Source organism: Myxocyprinus asiaticus, chromosome 46, assembly GCF_019703515.2.
Source record: "Myxocyprinus asiaticus isolate MX2 ecotype Aquarium Trade chromosome 46, UBuf_Myxa_2, whole genome shotgun sequence".
Taxonomy (NCBI): domain Eukaryota; kingdom Metazoa; phylum Chordata; class Actinopteri; order Cypriniformes; family Catostomidae; genus Myxocyprinus; species Myxocyprinus asiaticus.
In genome coordinates this window covers 17,910,484-17,924,949 of record NC_059389.1, presented here as the reverse complement: position 1 = coordinate 17,924,949, position 14,466 = coordinate 17,910,484, and the positions used below count along the sequence as shown (strand labels likewise).

The 14,466-nt window shown below is 39.3% G+C and overlaps 1 protein-coding gene across 4 annotated transcripts in view; it reads left to right on the top strand.

Annotated features, from left to right (window-relative positions):
• LOC127436053 (calcium-dependent secretion activator 2-like) overlaps nt 1-14,466 on the top strand; it is a 225,334-nt gene that overhangs the window by 204,663 nt on the left and 6,205 nt on the right. For all 4 annotated transcript variants that reach the window (XM_051689966.1, XM_051689965.1, XM_051689964.1 and 1 more), the window contains one exon: nt 11,918-12,025. In XM_051689966.1, coding sequence (XP_051545926.1) covers nt 11,918-12,025 — 108 coding nt within the window. The remainder of the gene's footprint in view (nt 1-11,917; nt 12,026-14,466) is intronic.

The following is a 14,466-nucleotide window of genomic DNA, read 5'->3' as shown; positions in this document are numbered from 1 at the left end:
CTAAACCCTTGACGTCCCTTGATTCAAGACCCCATCATCCCATCTAAGCTCTTGGTTTTGGCTCCCTGAGGTGTACAGCGGGCCAACACACAATCTTGCCCTCAAATTATAATGTAACTTCCACCTTGCGCTTTTGTGCAGAAGGAAGGCTGCACCACGTAAGTGCTTTTCACAGCTCCCACTGAAGCCAGAGAGGGAGGGAGAACCTGGCTGTGGTCTGGTCTTTGGCTCTAAACATTTCTGGGCTCTTCTCACGAAAGGTTAAGCTCCCCTGCTCCTTTGTGAACACTGCCATTTAAGATCTGGGGCTTTTTGGCAAGACGCCCTCCTGATAGCGCTCTGTTAACATACTTGTTCGCACATTCACACCCACGCTAACACACAACTTAAATCTCTGTTCTTATTAACACCACCACAACAAAGTATTTCTCAAAACTTACAGATTGTCCAATGTGCTATTCAAACAGAAAACACACTTCACACGCACTTCACTTCAGAACCACACACACACACACACACACACACACACTCACACACCTGCACCTGGACAGTGAATTAGGCAGTGGCAGGAAGCCAGGCTAGCAGTTCTGTGTAATTACTACACATTTCGTCTCTCCTTCCTTTTCTCCTCTGTTTCCCATCCACGGCATTTATCCACTCAGCTTAACCAGTCATTAAGCTGGCCTTAATCGCACTGTCCCACACCTCTCCATTTATTCACTCATACACTCACACCCCAGCCCACACCCAACTGCCATTGCATTGTCTGGCCTGACGGATCGGGCCTGTGGCTAGGTCCTCCCTCGATGGCTTGGTTGGAGTTTACAGGACAGTTTGTGCGAGTAAGAAGATCATGTTTTGGGGCTCTGTTTATCACACGGCTTTGTCATCCTGTCAGAGAGGTGGAAGGAAAGGAAGTGCATTGGATTGGGTTGGAATTCCCATACTTTGATAGTAAGTACTGAATTAAATGAAGAATATACTTCTCGAGCGTTGATGAAGAATATTCTGTATTTATGCAGGCGTGTAGTAGAAATGTTTTTCCGGCAGCCTGATCTCATGAAAAGTATGTGACTGTGGCAACATTTTTACAAAATGATATTACATGGTTCATTACACATATCTCGGCAATACCGAGGTGAAATATCCACTGTGTGGCGCTAAAAGCAAGTTAAATGTTCTCCCAAACAGATGAATTTTTTTTGGGGGGGGGGGGGGTGGTTTCTCCCCTTTTCTCCCCAATTTGGAATGCCCAATTCCCAATGTGCTCTAAGTCCTCGTGGTGGTGTAGTGACTCGCCTCAATCCGGGTGGCGGAGGACGAATCTCAGTTGCCTCCGCGTCTGATAACATCAATCCACGCATCTTATTATGTAGCTTGTTGAGCACATTACCACGGAGACGTAGCACGCGTGGAGGCTTCACGCTGTTCTCCGTGGCATCCACGCACATCTCACCACGTGCCCCACCGAGAGCAAGAACCACATTATAGCCACCACGAGGAGGTTAACCCAATGTGACTCTGCTCACCCTAGCAACCAGGCAATTGGTTGCTTAGATAGCCTGACTGGAGTGACTCAACACGCCCTGGATTCAAACTTGCGACTCCAGGTGTGGTAGTCAGTGTCTTCACTTGCTGAGCTTCCCAGGTCCCCAAACAGATGAGGTTTTTAAGGTTAATGCTCTATCGAGTTTTAAATCAACAAAACCTAACTTCCTACCCTAAACCTAACTGATAGTGTCATAAAAAGCAAATGTGTGATGAAAAACACAATTGCTGAAGCAACCACGTCATTTTTTGGTGCTTTTATGATGCTTTCGTCTCACGTCGACTAGCTCTTCAGGACTCGAACCCTTGTTCAACACTCAATCAATTGAGCTACTGCGCAACTTGGTCGCACTTGAATAAGCTTGTTAATGTAATGCAAGTATTAAAATGAATTGCCTTACAAGTCATGCGCTAAAGTAAAAGTGTTTAGATGTCGTAAGATAGCATTATATGAGGAAAATAGTATGTGTTTATGAACTGATAATCTGCCGTTTTACTCATGATCTGTGTGAAAGGGAATAAAAGTCGTTGTTCTAGTGCCTCTAGTGAACATACTGTACAACAAGGCACATAAAAGTCATTTTGCCAAACTGTAAGTATAGTAACGTGAGCTCATGAGACCAGGTTGCATTTGACGTGCTTTTTGCATAATGTGAATGCAGTCAGGAGGTTATAAATTCCAGTGAGTGTTGAATAAAAGCTTGGAATATCTTAGTGTTGCTTGGTTAACATGTCACACATCAACAGATCCGACCTGGTAGCTGTTTTCAGTACAGATTTTCAACTAACAAGCTGTGCATGAAGCATGTAGGAGTGTGACAAAAAGCTACATTGCTGTTTTTTGTCACGTTGTATTGTACACACAGCTTAACCACCAAGCAAACTCAGGCAATATGAACTGGTTTATAAAAAGATGAATTCCTTACTGGTTTGAGTTCCTGTGCAGAAGTCTATGCGCAGCATTTTATATCTTCTGAATTGTGGTGCAATATTTAGTAAAATGCTGTGGTTCATCTCAATGTTTTCGAGTTATATAAATTAGGGTGTTTTTTTACTTTTATCAGTTTTATTTTGTATTAATACATCTCTGCAAATTTAAAGGTGCACTCAGTAAGTTTTTGCTAATTAAAGTTTTACACATAAATACATGAATAGCATTTTATAGAAATATGATGAAAAATATGTACACTCAGATGAGATAAAGACTCCAGTCATATCAGTAATGAAATAAAAGCTGTTTAATTTTATATTGAGCGAGTCGCCCCCTCATGGGTGCTGCCATGTTGACCACACATGACAACCTGTGTCATGCAATTGACTGAGTTACTACAATAATGACAATAATAATAACGTTTACTTTATATAACGCTTTCTGCCCATGCTCAAACATAAAAGTACATGCAAAAAACAAAACAAAAAAAAAACAATACAACAAACACAATATAGGCCTACTTACTACAGACAACAACGGAGTCCAAGATCAGCTGGAGTATGATCCACAAGACAGTCCAAACAGAATGAGTGCAAGTGGAAAGATTAAATATCCAAACAAGAGGTCTCTGCTGGAGTGATGAAAGAAACCGCTACGACCTGCAGCTCTCACGGAGTGGATCACAGATAAACGGCACAACATCAAACAGCAAACACGAGCACACGGCGGTGATCAACTGCCAGAGAGCGGTCTCGGCTGCCCGACCACAGACAACATGGGAAAATTTGTGTGGATTGAATCCAAGAATGACCATAATAGGAACGCGTGTAGTATGAGATGGAAAAAACGCAGACTAAAAGTAACAAAACAGAAGATAAACAAACATCTTCGGTGAGAAGCGGCAGCACAAAATAAATAAACTTTAAGTATCCAGGATGATAGGTGTCAGTATAGAGTCTACTGAGATGTGCAAGAGCCAGCTAAAAACTTACTGAGTGCACCTTTAATACTTGAACCCTGATTGAGATTTTTGTTATGATAGTGCTAAATAAATCTAGTTAAATATTTTAAGATATTGCTCCTTCATATACTGTAGCTCCAGCGTAGTTAGCTACTTTTTGTTTGTAGTTTGGAAAGCTACATCTTCAAAGTAGTTTCCCCAGCACTGCTACTGTCAAACCATTGTAGTGCATTGTATCAGTACAGATTTCCTGATTTCAATTGATTCCGATTCACAAATTCTGATTTATTTAGTATATTTCAGTTATAATGTCCCTTTTCTTACATATGAGAGAAATTATATTTGAGCTAACAATGTAAATTATACAGGGAACCTTCTAACTTGGTACATTACGAAAATATTAACAACAAAAAAATAAAAATAACAACAGGTCCTGGCTATGCAGTTTAAAAGATATAATAAATAAAGTCTACTTTAATTTGCATTTTTTTTTTAGTAAAACAGCTGGTATAACAATATGCACTTTGTGTAATAATAAAATAATAAATTAAAAATAGAGCTGGGTGATAAATAAAATATTCACAATATTATCGCGATGATTTTGTTATCGTTAATAATAGTGTGCTTTTTATTTTGCCACTACATTTCCAAAAGAGCACATCATGATACTAATTTCACAATCCTTCTGGGTTGCACAATCAAATTAACATCAAAATCTCAGTATCGTCATTTGTGATTATTAAACCAAAAAGACTGCATTGCAAAATTGCAAACTGACAAATACACACTACACATTCAGTGTTGCGCCAAAATAAAAGCTCCAGGTATAGGTAAAGTAAATAGGACAAAAATGTATTATTCTTGTACAAAACAAATGTAATCCTCATAGTAATCCATATAATAATATTTCAGTATTATTTTGTATTATAATAAACTTAAACTGGGTTCCAAAAGTGAGGTAATTTGCTCACAAAAACTGTTTTAGTGCAAACATTTTCAATCTACTACAATGGCTGTTTGGTTGAAATGATTGTTTTTCTGAATAAAAAACAAAAAAACAAATTTTAATGCCATTTCAGAGCAAATACACAATTTTCGAGTTATATATCAAATATCATCAGTATGTAGAAAAATATAGAGCCATTTTGCACAGCGCTAATGAAAACTCAAGAAAACTTAAATGTTTTCGTGTTGTTGCAATATACTGTGGTTCTTGAACATTTTTAAAGTTTTCTAAAGCCTTTTGACTTCATAGCTGTTGGGATAAAATCATTGCAAATAAAAACTGCAATTCACGCTGTTATCTTTTGTGCACGCTGTGAATTAGGAAGCTTGTGTGCTTCTAAAGATGACATTGAGGATACTTCAGAGGCTTTCGCCATTGTCCTTCCATTTGTTTCTTTCAAATACAAATAAACTTATATTACTTAGCCCGCTACTAATAATTTCCCACAAATACATTTTCATAAAGCTACTGAAAATAGGCAAAGAGTAAAAGATCGATCTTGGGATTTTAAGGATCAGTATTGAGATTTTTTTTTGTTATTAAAAGTTTTTATTGATTCCATATAACATACATATATATATATATATATATATATATATATATATATATATATATATATATATATATATATATATATAACAGAATATTTGGAATCACATTATATTATTTACAACCCTTCCTCCCGAACGTTAACCACCCCACCCCACCCCCAACAGATACCCCAGTGGTCAAATACATTTGACAAAGACACACAAACAAACAATAAAACAGAAGAAAATATTTAGAAATGCATTTTAAAGAAGTATATGTTCAAAAACAAAAAGGCTACAACATACACATTTAAAACAACATGTCTCCCTCCACTGCCCCTCCCTGAGAGCCCTCCAAAAAGCCAAATAGCTGCCCCACCTCCTGATCAACATATCCATGTTGCCTAGCCTTCTATATGACAACTCTTCCCAAGCTGCCACCCTGCCCATCTCCTCGCACCACTCACGAAACCAGGGGGCTCCAGCTGACTTCCATCCTCTAAGGTAACCTGTCTGCCCACCATAACACAGGCCAGGATCCAATTCCTCATGTACTTATCTCCTACATCAATGACTGTCCCGTCACCCAAAATACAGAGCCTGGGCAAAAGGAGATCCGAGTACCCAATACGTCGGCCATAAAATTCTGGACCCTCAACCAGAACTCCTGTATCTTACGACACCCCGAAAAAACATGGGTGGTGTCTCCATCTTCGAAATGGCATTGCCAGCAGGTGGGTGTGTCCTTAAGACCAAGCCTATACAATTTAGAAGGGGTCCAATAAAATCTATGTAGGATCTTAAATTGCATAAGGCTCACCCTTGCATCTCTAGATGCAGACTTGACGTTTTTAAGAATCCTAGCCCACACTCCCTCCTCCAAAAACAAATTTAAATCCTCCTCCCATAATCTTTTGAGGGAATTTAAAGCTCCGTCCCCCAGACTCTGAATTAGCAGGGAGTAATACACTGATGCCTCATGACCTTTTCCAAAAGCAGTAATCACCACTCCCAGAGTATCTGCCGCACTAGGGGGGTGCGTGCAACTCCCAAAAACAGTGCAGAGTAGGTGGCACAGCTGTAAATACTTATAAAATTGAGATCTGGGAATCCCAAAATTTTGAACCAAATTTTCAAAAGGTCTCAATACTCCACTCTCATATAGGTCACCGAGTGTATTAACCCCCCTCACAATCCAATCTGACCAACAGAAAGGGGACTTATTAATGCATAGTTTAGGGTTCTGCCATATGCTTGAGGCTACGTTTAAATAAATATCCGAATTAAACATTCTGGACACTTTTGTCCATATCAAGTGTAAATGCAAAATAACGGGGTGTGACTTAACTTCTCCGATTAATTTGATCGAAAGGCTATGCAGAGGCGAGATGGGGCAAGAGCTTCCTTTTCAATACAAAACCAGGGAGGGGCTCTCTCAGGTGGAAGCGACCAATGAGCCAAATGTCTAAGACCGAATGCATAATAATAAAACAAAATCTTGGGTAGGCCTACCCCACCTTTGTCAATCGGCCTATGTAACTTATAGAAATTTAACCTGGTACGCTTACCATTCCAAATGAAGGACTTCGCTATGTTATCAAATTGTTTGAAATAAGAGAGGGGGACATTGTAACAGGTAGTTGAATTTTGGAATACAATTAATTTTAATTACATTAACCTTCCCAATCATCGATAAGTGTAATGAAGCCCACCTGTCCACATCATTCGAAAACCTTTTTGTTAAGGGATCAAAATTAACTCTGACCAAATCAGACAAATTTGCTGGTAATAAAATTCCCAAATACTTAATGCCCTGTTTGGGCCACTGGAAGGCGCCCAGCTGGAAGGCCGTTACTGGACAGTACCCTGTCAAAGCCAAAGCTTCGGATTTAGACCAATTGACTTTGAATCCTGAGAACTTGGAAAAGGAATTCATAATTCTGTGGAGGCAAGGCATAGATCTAGTGGGGTCGGAGACGAATAATAAAATATCATCTGCGTAAAGCAGAAGCTTATGCGCCACACCTCCCGCAACCATCCCTGAAAAATCATCCTCCTTTCTTATCGTGGCTGCTAATTGTTCCAGGGCAAGACAGAACAATAATGGGGAAAGAGGGCAACCCTGTCGAGTGCCCCTATTCAGAGTAAAATAATCTGAAATTAATCCATTTGTTTGTACCACTGCTACAGGGTGTTTATAAAGTAATTTAATCCAACCAATAAATGTACTCCCGAACCCATACATTTCCAAAATCTTAAAAAGATAATCCCATTCTACCATATCAAATGCCTTTTCAGCATCAAGTGAGAAGGCAGCGACCGGAGACTGATCATTTGCTATTGACCACATGATATTGATGAGACGCCTGATGTTATCAGAAGAGCTGCGGCCCCGAATAAACCCCACCTGACCTATATGTATAAGTGATGTCATAACTTTACTTAATCGATTAGCCAAAATTTTAGACAAAATTTTTATATCTAGTTGGATCAGGGAGATTGGACGGTAACTTTTACACTCGCTTGGATCTTTGTCCTTTTTAAGAATCAGACTGATCCGGGCTTGTGTCATGGTTGGAGGAAGATTTCCATTCTTTAATGATTCAGTATAAACATCTAACAAAAGTGGAGCCAGTTCTGTAGCACAGGATCTAAAAAATTCTGCGGCAAAACCATCTGGCCCCAGAGCCTTGCCAGTAGGTAGGGACTTAATTACCTCGTCAAGCTCCTCCAAGGTTATCTCAGAATCAAGAGCGTTTTTTTGCTCAGTCTTCAGTTTAGGAAGATCTAATGGTTCCATAAAGTTTCTAATATCTTCATCAGTAGACGAAGACGTGGAACTATAAAGATCAAGATAGAATTCTTTAAAGGCATTATTAATATCAATGGCTGAGGTAAAAATTTCACCACCAGCAGATTTCACTGAGGGAATGATAGAAAAAGACTCTCTCTGCTTTATATATCTAGCCAAAAGCTTCCCTGCTTTGTCCCCCGACTCAAAGTATGACTGTCTTGCCCTGAATAACCAAAACTCCACTTTCTGCGACAAAATAGTATTATATATATATATTTCAATCAGGTAAATTCTCTGAGGCCATCAGATGACATACGGTGCTTCAGTTCTGCCTCGGCACTTTTAATATTTCCTTCCAACTCCACGAGTTCTCATGCTTTGGTTTTTTTGATGAATGAGGCATACTGTATGATCCGACCCCTAATAACTGCCTTAAGTGCCTCCCAAGCCACGCCCACAGAGGATACCGAGGACCAGTTGGTCTCCATATAAACACTGATTTCAGTCTTTAACATTTGTTGGAAATCAGGATTTTGCAAAAGGGATACATTAAGGCGCAACTATATGATTTCTTTTTCTCTATATGTGGCAACACCTCTAAACTCACCAGGGCGTGATCTGAGACTAAAATGTTTCCAATTGAGCAATCAACAACAGATGAAATGAGGGATTTGGATATAAAAAAAAAATCTATTCTAGAATAAATCTTATGGACTGATGAAAAAAATCTCTACCAGGTGGGTTCAAAAGTCTCCAAATATCTGTAAGACCAAGATTTTTACACATCCTGTAAAGTGTCAGTGTTTCTCTAGGAGGCTTACACACTTTTGCTTCACTATGATCAAGGACTGAGTTAATCAAAAGATTAAAGTCTCCTCCCAAAATTATATCATGAGTGGTGCCAGCGGCTTGCAACATCCCTTCAAGATCTATAAAAAAAGCCCTGATCATCAACGTTAGGTGCGTAAATATTAGCCAAAATCAGACTTTGCCCCTGAATTTCTGCTAAAACAATAATGACTCTTCCTAATTTATCATTAAACTGTATGAGAAATTTGAATTGTAAATATTATTATATTTAACAATATAATGACTCCCTTGCTCTTACTTGAGCCAACACTAAAGAAAACATGTCCACCCCATATCTTCCCAAATTTTTCAGCTTCCTGCAGGGAAAGATGTGTTTCTTGAAGAAACACTATATCATATTTCTTACGTTTAAGAAAAGAAATAACCTTCCTTCTTTTTATGGGGTGCCCCAACCCATTCACATTCCACGTGGAGAGAGATAGTACACTCATATTAACATTTGACATTTTGATATAATAGAAAAAATAAATTGTGTGCCAAAAACAAAATTATGAAGACCACATTTCAACATCAATGCAACAATAAAACCCTGAACAAAACAAACAGAAAAAAGAAAAACGTGTGCATTAACCCCACGCACGAAAGCGACAACCGCCGTCAATTCCTTTAAACTCAGAGTCTATGTACGCCTACGAGAGCCCCCGCGACAACTTTGCCATCGGATTGCTCAATTTTGCCTCACATATTTGTAAGGCAAAATTACATAACATCAAATATTTTGTAAAACAAACCCCAGCCAATAGGCAGAATAAACACAAAGAACATGTAGACTCATTCACAGAACTGTCTTAAAGGTGTGTTCCTTCACAAAACAAATTCCAGCCGATATAAAGCCGTTCAGTTTCCTCGGTCATGCAAACGAATCTTCAGTGAGCCAGCTGATGAGTGCAGCAGATGACGTAATAATTCCAATGTCCCACGAAAATACTCCACAAATCATACTCCAGCCAACAGGAGGTATAAGCACAAGGAACTGACAGATTCATCCATAACTGTCCCAAAGTAATGTTATTTAACAAAACAAGCTCCAACCGCTAGGTGGAACCAGCACAAAAGGAAACGAAACATGCATCCCGGTTCCTCGGATGGTCAAGAGTCAATTCACTCGGAGGCCGCATAAAAGTATATCCCATGATTTACACAGTCCGCCAACTTTAAAAAAGACATCCTTTGTGTGGGCTTGTAGATATTTTGTGGTCATCCGTTCATTGTAAAAGTGATCTTCCGTCAATGCAAATGTTTCTTTAAGGAAAAGTGTTAATCCACAAAACAAAACAAACTCCAGCCGCTCGGCGGAGCCAACGCAAAAGGAAACAAAAATGGCACCCAGCTTCCTCCGAAAGCCAGAGTATGTACAGTGAGTCAATCCACTCACAAAAAAAACACCCAATGGTTAGTCACCCATTGTTTCAATAAAAGACATTGCCTGATTGGGACATGTAAATACTTTACTGCCATCCTTGGTGTTTATTCTCAGTCTGGCTGGAAACATTAGAGCAAAAGTGATCTCCCGCTGATGTAAGAATTTCTTGCATTCCTTAAACCAAAGTCCGGGAACAAGAAAATATTGTAATTCTTCCAAGAAAGCTTTCCTTTGCTCCTCGCCTGGCGCAACACAAGATCTTTATCGGATGATCTCAAAAATTTGGCCAGAATCGATCGGGGCCTTCCTCCCTCAGCAGATCTGTGAGCTGGGACTCTGTGAGCTCGCTCAATTTCCAGCTTGTGGCCTGTTATGTTGAGCAGACTCGGGAAAAGCTTGTCTTGGAATTTCACCATATCTCTGCCCTCCTCATGCTCAGGAATTCTAACAATTCGAATGTTATTCCTGCGGCTTCTATTCTCAAGATCTTCAAGCTTTTCAAGAACACGTTCCAAATCAACTTTGGTTGTGGACGGATTAGCGGCTAATTCCCTCTCTAATGACTCCAAATAATCGATTCGTTTTTCAACATCTGTCACTCTTGTGACTAGCTCAGAGAATTATTTTTCCATCACCGTAATCGATCGACGTATTACAACGAGATCCTCAAAGTCCGCAAGTGCCTTTGCCAACATCACCGACATGTTGGACAGTTGACACTGGATTCCTTCTCCCGCTGCGCCATCCAAATCAAGTCCCTGGTCCACAGGCCTGTCTGGGCTTTCATCTTGAACCCGTAAGTGTCTTTTAATGTCTCCAGAACCTGAGGATTTGTACTTCTTTGCCATGTTTACCTCAAACAGTAAATGTGTATCTGGGTGTATCGAATTTCACCGGATTATATCATGAAAAGAATTTTAAAAATTAGCAAAGTGCGCAGAGCTGTCTCTCACACGTCTGCCCTTCGCATGGCGTCACCCCTAATATTGAGATTTTTTTCAGTATTTTCTATCAAGCCCTATGCCGTTGATAGCAGTCAAGACCAGCACACAAACTCACAAGAGCTCAGCTGTGAAAAGCCTCACAAGAACAGGAAGCTGAAGTTCAGGTGTCTCTTTGCTCTCTATTAAAAAAGGGGGGTTTTCCAGCTTCCAAGCCCTCAACTACATCAGCCCATAAGTCATGGGTGGGAAACATGTCACAGCAATTACAGCACTATTTGGACATTTTTCATGTTTTAACACCGCCAGTGGGAATAGAAATGTTTTCCACAGGTAAAAGGATTGCTTTTAGCAAGGTTTTAGTGTCATTGGTGCTTTTTGTTATGCTTTATTTATTTATTTATATATATATATATATATATATATATATATATATATATATATATATATATATATATATATATCCACACCTGATTTTTTTTTGTAAAAAACGTTATCTCAGTCATAACACTTTTCCAGTAGGCAAAGATGGTGGTCTTGGCAAACAGTCAGTGTGTTGGTGTTTGTATTTGATTTGCTCAACATAATAAAGAAAGAACTTAATGGTTGCATTAAACATGCACAATACATTTTTTGTTTGTTTCTCTGGATATTACAACAGTGGTCTTAGACTTCATACTGACACCTATTGGCATGAAGTCAGCATCATGCAATGAAATGCTGATTTGACTTCTTGCGTCTTCATCTCATTTTTGTCAAAAATATGATCCATTTCTTTAGGTTTTAAACTACTTTGGTCGAAAAAATGTGTTCACCTTTGAGAATGTAACCGAGATTTAGTAACTCTACATGAATTATCTGCATGTTTGTTAGTCAAATTTCCTTTGTAATCCCCAAAATGTCAAAAATGAAGGCTTTTATGAATGCAGCTAATGAACATATTGCCTTTAAACCTCTTGCTTCCTCTTTGCAGAAACCTGGTACGGATCTAGCAGATACCTACATCACCTTCGTAAGGCAAAACCAGGATATTCTGCGAGACCGTGTAAGCGAAGAAATGTACTCCGAGAAAATCTTTGACGTAAGTTCCTGCCACTCAGCAGCAAACCGAAGCTATTCATGTGCTCCCACATGAATGTTTCATAATGCCTGATCTCCAAGAAACACATGTTTGAATTACATTCTAAAGCTCATTACAGTTCCTGCAAAGAAATTACAACTACTTCAACTAAATGCAGCTCTATGTGTTGAAAAAACTCACAAATGAGCCTCTTACAGCATTGCTTGTTTTGTAAACCATGTAATAACAAACATATTTTTAACAGGTAGGGTTCATCATCACCCAACATTGGTGTGTGATGCGTACTTGTGGCTGTGGCGATAAATATTCACAGTATTTTTGGGAAACTGCAGATGGGATTGCCACTTTTTAATGATAATAACCGTAAACAGGAGACAGGGAATGAGACTGGAACATGACACAGGCCAGATTCAAACCTGCATCTTCCATATGACCACCACGCCTCAACATGTCTAGATCACATGCGCTAATTGCTAAGCCATGACTCCAACCATTCTGAGTATTTTAGTGTAGCTGAGTAAATTTATCAGTGTAAATAAATAAAAACCTACTAAGTAGGCGATAATGTGCGGTAAGCAGTGTTGGGTAAGTTACTTAAAAATAGTAATCCACCTGATTACCACCCCTGGAGTCGTGAGTTCGAATCCAGGGTGTGCTGAGTGACTCCAGACAGGTCTCCTAAGCAACCAAATTGGCCTGGTTGCTAGGGAGGGTAGAGTCACATGGGGTAACCTCGTCATGGTCGCGATTAGTGGTTCTCGCTCTCAATAGGGCGCATGGTTAAGTTGTGCATGGATCGCGGAGAGTAGCATGAGTCTCCACATGCTGTGAGTCTCCACGGTGTCATGCACAGCAAGCCACATGATAAAATGAGTGGACTGATGGTCTTAGAAGTGGAGGCAACTGAGACTTGTCCTCCACCACCCAGATTGAGGTGAGTAACCGCGCCACCATGAGGACCTACTAAGTAGTGGGAATTGGGCATTCCAAATTGGGAGAAAAGGGGATTAAAACAAATTAAATAGTAATCCACTACAAATTACTAATTATTTATCTAAAATTGTAATCAGATTACTTTACTAATTGCTTAATTGAAAAAGTAATCACATTATTAATTAGTTTACTTTTAAGATACTTTCTAAAACACTTTTCCGCTGAACAAATTCAAAATAATGTCTATATTTCTTTCTTGTTCATTATTACACACAAGTCATGCACTCAGCACCACACATTTCTCCTTCACAATGACTCATTACAAGGCCATAATTCATGTATTCTACATACATAATATATTAGAAATAAGCATAAACCTGTACTAACCATGTACTTAAAAGTAATTAAATTAATTGAAAGTTCAAAGGTTAATTTTCTCAAACTGAAAACACTGTGTCTCTGTGGCACTATAAAAAATACTGTTTGTTATGAGCAACACGTTTAGACCCGCCCCAACGTTACTCGACCAGTGGCATTAGTTGGGGGCAGGGCTATTTGTTTGTTCGCTCAATGGCAGATGAGGGGCATATTCAGAAAGCTGTTTTGAAAACATTGTTATTTTTGCAATTTCATTTGGCGGCACTAGTGTCACAGAAATTATATCAGCCTTAAATTAATTGAAAGGCAGTCATTTTAATCTGATTACAAGAATGCTTACACAACTTTTTGAATAAAAAAGTTATTAGATTACAGTAACTATTTGTTTTGTAATCGGATTACACCCAAGACTGATAAAAAGAGAATTCACAGTTTATAAGAGACATTTTACCAAAATCAAGTATTCCAGAAAGACGTGTATTAAAAACATTCAGGTCTCATTCTGCCACTTGTTATTTGTTTTATTCAGATGTTTTTTCAAGGTCAAACTTATAGTGCAATTTTCTTCCTCCTTCCTAATCTCTTCCTCCTCTCTCATTCCATCTTTTTCTCTCTGATTCTTTTCTGGCTGTGTTCTCAGCCCCTCTACTCAGCTGTGGGTATTGTAGAGCTGTAAAAGGGGGTGGTGAAAGTTTTTGTAGGAAGAGCCTGTGAGGCCTCACCAAGAGCACTCATCAGCCCACTGTGTCCACTTCCAGTGCTCGAGCACTCACTCAGGGCTCCTGTTGACCTGTTTACTCTCAAACAATGCTGGAGAGAAAGCGTGTGTGTGTGTGTGTGTGTGTGTGTGTGTGTGTGTGTGTGTGTGTGTGTGTGTGTGTGTGTGCGCTGCAGGTGGATATGCCTCCTTAAAGGGATAGTTCTCCCAAAAATGAAAATTCTGTCATTATTTACTCGCCCTCATGTCATTCCTAAGCCGTATAACTTGCGTTCCTCCATGGAACACAAGAGGACAACCTTCGAAGAATGTTGATGCTGCATTCTTCAGTAAGATGAAAGTAAATGCTACTGAGGTTGTCAGTTCCTTAACATTCTGCCCAACATCTCCTTTTGTGTTCCACAGAAGATAG